This window comes from Prionailurus viverrinus, chromosome C2 (assembly GCF_022837055.1).
Source record: "Prionailurus viverrinus isolate Anna chromosome C2, UM_Priviv_1.0, whole genome shotgun sequence".
In the NCBI taxonomy this organism is placed as follows: Eukaryota; Metazoa; Chordata; class Mammalia; order Carnivora; family Felidae; genus Prionailurus; species Prionailurus viverrinus.
The window spans coordinates 94,140,802-94,150,273 of NC_062569.1; the positions used below are offsets into that span (position 1 = coordinate 94,140,802).

General features: G+C 39.5%; 1 protein-coding gene across 1 annotated transcript in view; it reads left to right on the forward strand.

Moving 5' to 3' along the window:
* The window catches only part of TMEM39A (transmembrane protein 39A), a 30,928-nt gene extending 23,128 nt beyond the window's left edge, over positions 1–7,800 (forward strand). The window contains exons 6-9 of the mRNA XM_047875152.1: positions 784–1,132; positions 1,913–2,100; positions 4,023–4,143; positions 7,321–7,800. Of these exons, the coding sequence (XP_047731108.1) occupies positions 784–1,132; positions 1,913–2,100; positions 4,023–4,143; positions 7,321–7,554 (892 nt within the window). The 3' untranslated portion in view covers positions 7,555–7,800. The remainder of the gene's footprint in view (positions 1–783; positions 1,133–1,912; positions 2,101–4,022; positions 4,144–7,320) is intronic.
* Positions 7,801–9,472: the final 1,672 nt, after the last annotated feature.

A 9,472-nucleotide genomic window follows, 5' to 3' on the forward strand; every position in this document is an offset into this window, starting at 1 on the left:
TCAAAAATAAATAAACATTAAAAAAAGAAAAAAAATTACCAGGTACACAAAGATCATGTAGGAAAGTGCTTATCCATATATTGATATTTATGGTAATGCAAAATAAGAAACAGCCTAAGTTTCCAACAAGAAATAGGTAAATTATGGTACATCTGTATGAGAACACTATAGTTATCTTTAAAAATTGTTGTAGAAAAAATATTAATTACATGGAAAAATGCTCAAAAAAGACACTCACACATAATCACCCACTCAGTTAAAACAAGATACAGGGGCATCTAGGTGGCTAAGTCACTAAATCACTAAATCTGATTTCGGCTCAGGTAATTTCTTTTCATGGTTCATGTGTTCAAGCCCTGCATTGGCGTGGAGCCTGCTTGGGATTCTTTCTCTCGCCCTTTCTCTCTCTGCCCCTCCCCTGCTCACATGCTAATAAATAAATAAACTTAAAAATATATATATACAAAAGTTTTTGCTGTATGAGGCTTAACATAAAAAAAGCAAGCATGAAGTCTGTGCACCCAGTTGTAAAAATTATAAAACCGATTATTTTTTAGGTGTTTTGTATTTTGTCGTGATTTTCTGTAGTCTTCTGTTACTCTACAATGAATGTATATTGCCTTTATGGGAAGAAATTAAAGGACTTCCCCAGTAATGAATTTACCACAGCAAAGTCCCTGTTACATTCACACTGGTGAATCATGACTATTTTACTAGCATAGTTATCAGATTTGATCTTAGGGGCATCTGTGGTCCTTTTTTCATATTTACCTTTTTCTACAGGTTTGGTGTTTATGTTCCTCTCTGCTGTTTCCACCAAGATAGTAGAGCTCATCTTCTTCTCACAGACTATAACTACATGGTTCAGCACCAGGCGGTAGAAGAGAGTGCCTCAACTGTGGGTGGCTTGGCCAAATCCAAAGACTTTCTCTCCTTATTGCTGGAGTCTCTAAAAGAACAGTTTAATAATGCCACGCCCATCCCCACCCACAGCTGCCCCCTATCTCCAGACCTCATTCGCAATGAAGTAGAGTGTCTGAAAGCCGATTTCAACCACAGAATCAAGGAAGTTCTCTTCAACTCCCTCTTCAGTGCCTACTATGTCGCATTTCTACCCCTGTGTTTTGTGAAGGTAAGTGGTTACTTTTGTATGCCTCCTGGATTTGTGTGTGAATGACATAAACTGGGTATTTCTTATTTAATCCCCCTTTTCTCTGTCTCCCCTTTGGCAGCCTGGATTGGTGGAGTTCGGCTGCATCTGGAGTGCACTAATACCGCTCCTGGTTGGCGGATAGGTATTTCCATATATGTGATGCACCCGTGGTGGTCCCCTCTTTTTTTCTTTCTTTTTTAAAGTGTTTTTTTTTTTTTTTTTTTTTTTTCAGTTTCTGGGGAGAATAAAACTTGTGTTTATAATAGAATCAGTATGTAGTAGTTTAAGAGGACTGAGGTTTCAGCCTATTGTAGTTGATCTTAACATGGTTAATCAGGAGTTTCCTTGAACTTAATCTAACCTTTATCTAAACTTCAATTTACTTCAGTAGAAAAGAAAAATGGTCTGGATGTCACTTGGGCCCAAAATCTTTTGGGACATTTTAGTGCCCTTTCTTTACCCTTTGAGAAGCACATCTGCAGCTGGATGGTCATTCACAGAGAGCACTCACCTCTTCTAGAAAGAAAGCACTTAAAATATAATTGCCTCTCCCTCCCAACCCTAATTCATACAGCCAGAAAGTCAGGTTGAAGGATTTTGGAGGACTCTGCTCTTGAACTTTCTGCACGGACAGCAGGACAACCAATGCATGTGTGACTCAGTGTGGCATTTGTCTGCAGGGCGTATGTACACGCACCCATCCTTACCTTCTTGCTTACCAGTGCATGGATCATTTCTCCCTCTTCTGATCTCTTCCAGAGTACCCAGTACTATGACATGCGCTGGTCATGTGAGCACCTCATTATGGTGTGGATCAATGCTTTTGTCATGCTCACCACACAACTTCTGCCATCCAAATACTGTGATTTGCTACATAAATCAGCTGCTCACCTGGGCAAGTGGCAGAAGCTCGAACATGGGTCCTACAGCAATGCTCCACAGCACATGTGAGTAGCCTGAGGGTAAAGCCATATCACACCTTTCTACATGCTGCTGATCATGTTTACTTGCTTTGTGTGTCATTCTTGTTCTTGGCTTTGAACATTTGAGGGTTTTTTTGTTTGTTTGTCTGTCAACATGGATGCTTGTCATCACTCTAAACTGAACACAGGGGACATTAACTCATTCCCACCACCACCCCCCCAGACCCTCCTTAAATGCCTCCTACCTTTCAACTGCCCAGTCACTCTAGAGTTTGTAATTTGTTTCCCAAGCTGTAATATTGGAGTTTTCTTTCAGTCTTAACCCTTTGCCCAAATTCACAGAGTCATGATATATTTTTAATTCTCTTTGGAAGACTGTAAGATTCATCTTCTCATCTTCATTGCCACAGCTAAATAGCTGCTAGCTAATCATCTCACACACCGGCAGCTAAAATTTGCTTCTCTCATCTTTTCTTCCTAATAAATGCAAATTTGTTCTAGTAATTTTCCTTGCTTCCTTTTTTTATTTTTTCCCCCTAAACTCACTAATGAATGTCTCTGCTTTTCCCATATTTAAATGAAAACTGTCCCTAATTGAGTTCTCTGTAAGCATTTCTCTCATTGTGTTCCCTTATCAGTCATTTCTCTGCATGGTCCCTGTGATCCAAAATGCCTAACTTTGGAACCCTTTGGTTCTCTCACTTCTGAGCCCTCACCATACCTTCCTCTCAGACCTGGACCATCTTCATCTTCTTCCCTTTTATAATTGGAACATTTCACAAATTTCATCATCTAGAAATTCTTTCCTAATTAAGTGGGACAGATTGAGGGGACCTTCCCTTCCCCTCTCCCCCTCAGAGTCCTCCCTTCAATTATCTGCCTTGATGTCTGATACAGATTAGCACAGGCCTTCAAGCCCAGGAACTGAAAGAGATTGGGCCAGGCTGAAAAGAAACCCGACTGTGGGCAAAGGACAGATTTCAATAAAAATTGAAAATACAATCCACAGTACTAGTACTGTACATCTTCAGGCTCCTGATGGCACATGGCCATGAGGTGTATCATCACTTTAATGCTGGTAAGTGTGAGTAAGGCTGATGGAACATTTTCTGAACTGGGAAAGCTTCAGGGTGCTAGACGTTTTTTTTGTTTTTTAACATATCTAAAATGCTGTCCCAGTTCTTACCCTAGGAAACTAACATTTCCAAAATCAGCAAGAGATGAATTAACTTAGATTTTTTAAAAAGCTTAACCTGAAGATCCCCATCCCCACCCCAACTCCATTACATTGGTGCTGGAAAGAATGAAGCTTCTTCCATAACTTCTTTTTCCTAGAGAAACTTCTATAAAAATAAACCAAGAAAGTGGTAAAAAGAAAAGTCTGTGTGTCAGTACCTTGTGTGTCTCTGTGTTCTGTATAGCTTCACACATATATGAGGCATTTGAAGTATGTGACAAATAAACTGATATTCTATAGCTTTTGGGGATGTAATTCTGCAGTAAATGTCATGCTAATTCGACAGTATGTTCATTTTCCACTACTCTTACTACCATCCGCTCTCTCTTCTTGTTGGTTCTCTCCAGCATTTCCATCCATAGATTTTGCTCACTTGGGATTGAGATGACCATCCACCTGCTTACATTCGATTTTCTGGCTCATAGATGCCTTACACATTTATTTTGGCTCATTCTCCTAAGCCTCTTAAGTCCCTTGACACTGAGTTAACTGTATCACTTGGTAACATCTCTACTCTATAGCAGTGAAGTTATGATAACAAATACTTTCTACTCTTTCCAGTTTGACTGTGCAATTACTGTATTCTCAGAATTCAGGCAGATGAAGCCTTGAATACTTAATCCCTTCCATAGAAATGTAGTTGCCCTTGCCAGACACTGTCTTAGCTGTTATTGCCAATATGCTAACATTGCATTTCTTTCTCCCTTAGTTGGTCAGAAAATACAATATGGCCTCAAGGGGTGCTGGTGCGACACAGCAGATGTTTATATAGAGCCATGGGGCCTTACAACGTGGCAGTGCCTTCAGACGTATCCCATGCCCGCTTTTATGCAAGTACCACTTATTTCTTTTCAAACGTAAACTTAGTGGTAAGCATTAGGAGGCCTCTCTGTGCGTAAGCACCTAGCACAGTGTGTAGCACATACGGAAGTTAATGCATGGTAATTATCACTACTAGTATAATAGTCCCTGTCTTTTGGAAGTGTATTCTGAAAGGCAGTTTTAAGGTCAAATACCATTATTCCAGCTTCAGCAGCTTGAAGTTACACTGGAATTTGTTGAGTCTAGTATTACTTGAAACAAGTAGGCAATTATTTAAGACTTCCTTGTTTCATCTTACAATATTTATTTGTAATAGTTTGGTTTAGTGGTATCTTTATTATATTGTATTGTGTATCCTTAAGTGACATTTGATGTAGTAATGTAATGTTTTTGTTTTGTTTTTTGTATTTGTCATACATATCACCTCCTTAAAGTACCTTGACTTCCCTTATCAAAGTAAGACAAATGCCATGATCTCTGGCCTTTTACTTTTTCTGGGTTAAAAGGGGAAAGGGGGGCGCCTGGGTGGCTCAGTCGGTTGAGCTTCCGACTTCGGCTCAGGTCACGATCTCGCGGTCCGTGAGTTCGAGCCCCACGTCGGGCTCTGTGCTGACAGCTCAGAGCCTGGAGCCTGCTTCCGATCCTGTGTCTCCCACTCTCTCTGACCCTCCCCCGTTCATGCTCTGTCTTTCTCTGTCTCAAAAATAAATAAACATTAAAAAAAAAATTAAAAAAAAATAATAAAATAAAAGGGTAAAAGGTTTATAAGTTAAAAAGGAAGAAGCCGTAGACATCCACTAGACATCTAACTAGACATCCCAGCTTCTGTCCCATTTGAATTTATACCTTGGATTATGTTCTATTTGATCTTTTCAGTGTCCAGGAAATTCTGACTCTAGGAGGCAACAGTATTAACTTATAAGAGAAAAGCCAGCTGATCAGTGGCAGTGGGAAAAAGAAGGTGCATACAGAGGACTGTTTCATACAGAGGACTGTTCATAGTGCAGGGCATTGCCTTTGAATGAAGATTATATTCTAAGAAAGAATTGGAGGACTTTTGGGGGGATACTTGAATCTCTTCCTCCCTCCCAGTTCTGTGGGAGTGTACATGGGCTTTTTGGTTCAGTAGGCGTTCGCTACTAAGGCCTTTCAATTAAATACTGGGAACTCTATATCAGGGCTGGATGCTTGTAAATACCATTTTGGAGGGTGGGGCTGGGTGGGGGCTGGGAGGAGCACGGAGAAGGTGAAAGGCCCTTGAATGAGGAAACTACCAGCAACTCCTTCTAGACTCCTATGGGGTTGCCTTAAGATGGAAGAGTAGACTTAAGTCACAGCTGCATAATCATTTGGTTTCTACACAGAATATTTAATTCAGTCAGTTGACTTCCACAGGCCATTAATGACTTCTGTTGGCCTGGGCAGTCCCCTTGAAACCTATAATGACCAGGTATTCTACTGGAGTTTTCTGCTTGAAAAATAAGTGTTTTCCTTGCTAGTGTGTTGAACAGCTGAAGAATTGGGCAAAATCCAAAGAATAAGGATTAGGGAAGTTAACTTATTACGTGACTTTGCATGACCAAACAGGTAAATCAGTACTTCTCAAAGCGGTCCTTGAGCCACTTGCATGTAAATCACCTGGCCCACTCCTTAAAGTGATTCAGGACCCCTACCCCAGACTTCTGAATCGGAGTCTCTGAAGGATTCCAGGAGTTTGCAGCATTTACAGATTTCGAAATGATTCTTAGGAACACTGAAGTTTGAGAACGCTCATTTAAAATATGCCTACTACCTGTAACTGTTAGAATTTAAAGCCTTTCCTCACCATTCTACTCATTCAGTTTATAGCTTAGTGGCACATTTAATTTTAATTGCTAGAATTGCCACAGAAACTCCAATTGCCTGGGTCCTTTTAGAGCCATTTTTGTACATTCTGTTACTAAATATCATATACTAGAACCCAGGGTAAACAGTTTCTTTCTCCCAAAGAAGGACCCTAAGAACCTGGCTACCTTTCATGATAATTAGGCTTTATTCTCAGATTTGTGCCTTGAGGTCCAAAATTAGTTTATTTAGATATGATATACCACCATTGCTACAGTTTGCACCCTGTGACCTCTATCTTTCTATTCATAATGCATTTTTATTAGTAAACCAGGATTTAGCCACTTAAAAAATTTGGTAGCGGGGCGCCTGGGTGGCTCAGTCGGTTAGGCGTCCGACTTCGGCTCAGGTCACGATCTTGCGGTCTGTGAGTTCGAGCCCCGCGTTGGGTTCTGTGCTGACTGCTCAGAGCCTGGAGCCTGTTTCAGATTCTGTGTCTCCCTCTCTCTCTGACCCTCCCCCGTTCATGCTCTGTCTCTCTCTGTCTCAAAGTAGACACAGTAACGTTTAAATAAACGTTAAAAAAAATTAAAAAAAATAAAAAAATAAATAAAAAATTTGGTAGAAGTGAATACAGCAGCCCTGTTTTTAGCCAAACTCTAATTCTGACTGAATTTTCCTTCTTTCCTCATCGTCCTGTATGTGCACCCTATTTCTCAATATCCAGAAAAAAAAATCCAGCAGAAATATATGGTGTAGAGGATTTGAGTCAGTGATGATGGTGGGTACACAGTTTAAGGGAAAATTAAGAAATTATTGTATTGATATTTCAGCTTGTAAGACCTCCCCTCTCCCCAGACTTGTCTAGCGTAGGTGTTTATGTCTCAGACCAGCCCACAACTAACAATGATTTTTCCATTTTTAAATGGTTTACATTTTAAACGGTTGTAAACACCGATATAATATCTTCAATTTTTGCCTCTTGACTTGCAAAGTCTAAAATATTTCCCATTCGGTCCTTTATCCAGCCCTGTCTTAGATAAATATACTTTGGATTATCTCAAATAGAATATATACCCAAGATATAATTTAAGAAAAATGTTTAGAGGCAGAGTTCTTTTGGGTATAATCCTTTTTAATGTCTCAGGGCATTGAAATAAAATTTATTTCATTATTCCTTGAGCAAAATGGGAAAGGTTTGGGTCTCTACAGCAAGAAATAGCCTGATTGATGTTCAGTAAGCAGATCTATATATTATTGCACATAGGAACCTGTAAATATGAAATTATCTTAGGAGAAAATGTGAGAAGACTACAGTATTTTTCTGTGACATAACGTTTTGTTTTTTAATGTCTTTACAGTTCCTATTTCATCGTCCATTAAGGCTGTTAAATCTGCTTATCCTTATTGAGGGCAGTGTCGTCTTCTACCAGCTCTATTCCTTGCTGCGGTCAGAGAAGTGGAACCACACACTTTCCATGGCTCTCATCCTCTTCTGCAACTACTATGTTTTATTTAAGCTTCTCCGGGACAGAATAGTATTAGGCAGGGCATACTCCTACCCACTCAACAGTTATGAACTCAAGGCAAATTAAGCTGCCTCTCAACAATGAGGGAGAACTCAGATAAAAATATTTTCATACGTTCTATTTTTTTCTTGCGATTTTTATAAATATTTAAGATATTTTATATTTTGTATACTATTATGTTTTGAAAGGTGGGAAGGGTAAGGGATATTAAATGTATCCATAAACAAGGTGATGTGATCTTTCATGTGTTAGTACATTTGAATAATACACAGGACGAGAGGTGTGCCTCTGCAGTAAAGAGATTGATTTGTTTGTGTGGCTCTGGAATAACTCATTCATTTATGAACACATCTCATATATCACTTGACACCATACCTTTGGTGTGTCTACGCTGCTTCCAGTCCGAATTATCTTTAGTCCTCGGTTGGCCCGACTGCTACAGAAAGGGAAGTCAGTGGAGTCGCCTGACAGTACCCAGTCTGTTTCTCTTTGGCTGGCTAACTGTATTGGAGTACATGGAATAAAGATTGGGTTATAGTCCTGGGTGGGGTTCTCTTTGTTGCCAACTGGGAGGAAGCATTTCTGAGATAGGAACTCAGTATTTTGTTCTGTTCAATGACATTTAAAAATACTTACAGATAAGCTACTATCCTGAAACTCAGGATTTTGCGGTCATTTTCCCTGTTCTTTCACTTCTTTTGCCTCTTAGATTTTCCTTTTATTATTAGCTATTTGCAATAATATTTTTTAAGACAGTCTTTAGAACGAAAGACCATATCATGAAGGAGATGGTGTATGGCTGGACCAGTGGGAGAAGATGAGTGTAAAGCCATGTGGGCTGGCATATAGGCAGGCAGAAGATACCAAGTAACTGGAAGAATGGGCAAGTTCTCAGCTAAACAATCTTGGATGCAGTCTGGACAGCAGCCCACAGCATGTTTGGAGTTATAAGCAGAAGTGAAATAGAAGAAGTTACCTCTTTGTCCTCAGATAATTTGATCTATGCCTAAAATGTGTTTTTAATTTCAAATTCCAGAACCTCTATGTTTGGGAGCATTAACCTTTTTTGGTCCATGTCCATATTCTCAAGAGGTGAACTACTTAGTCAATTGATGTCACTAGTCATCTAAACTTCTGAGGCCTTGTCTTGAGAGCCTGAAATGTATTCTCATATGTTTTCTGTGCTTTGGCTTTTTTACACTGTGAAGTTTTTGGTGAAACACAGTATGACCTATGAAGTAAAAAGACCAATCATGTAATTCATAAACTGGCTCTGAAAACAATTCTTGCAGAAGAGTTCCCAACAGGTTTTCAGCAAAGGCAGCATTATGAGGAGTATGTGTCCACATACAGTTATCCAAGGTGACTGCTAAGTTTAACCATTTTCCCCTTAAATATTTTGACATGTATACTTTTTGTTGTTTTTAAGATACATTATTTGGCAGTCTGAGTCCATGCAGCTATTCAACAAATACATATTGACCACCAGACACAATATTAGGCACTGGGAAAATAACAGTGAAAAAGGAATGCAAAGTTCCTACCCTCATAGAACTTACAATATGGAGGTGCAAAATGTGCCGTAAATAAATTCATGTGTATTGTCTCCTGGTAGTAATAAGTAAGTGTGGTAAAGAGAAAATAAATCAGGGCAAAGAAATAGTGCCAGGAGTGGCATTGCTAGAAGACGTCTTTGAGAAGATGATTTCTGAGCAAAGAGCAGAGCAAAGAAGCAAGACCGAGCCATCTAAATAATTTGGGGAGCATTCAGTAATACCAAAGGTAATACCTGAGGTGGGAACAATTTTGGTATATTGGAAAAATAGCAGGTAACCACAGTGTATTGGCTGCTTTTGTAAAGTGGCTCAACCTAAATAAGGTGGTTCTTGGAGTGGAGGGAGGCCATCTCAATATTCTTTCCTTAGATAGGGTTTCTTTTGACCCATAAACATTTTGAAGAGATTACTTGACAGCTCAGAGCAAA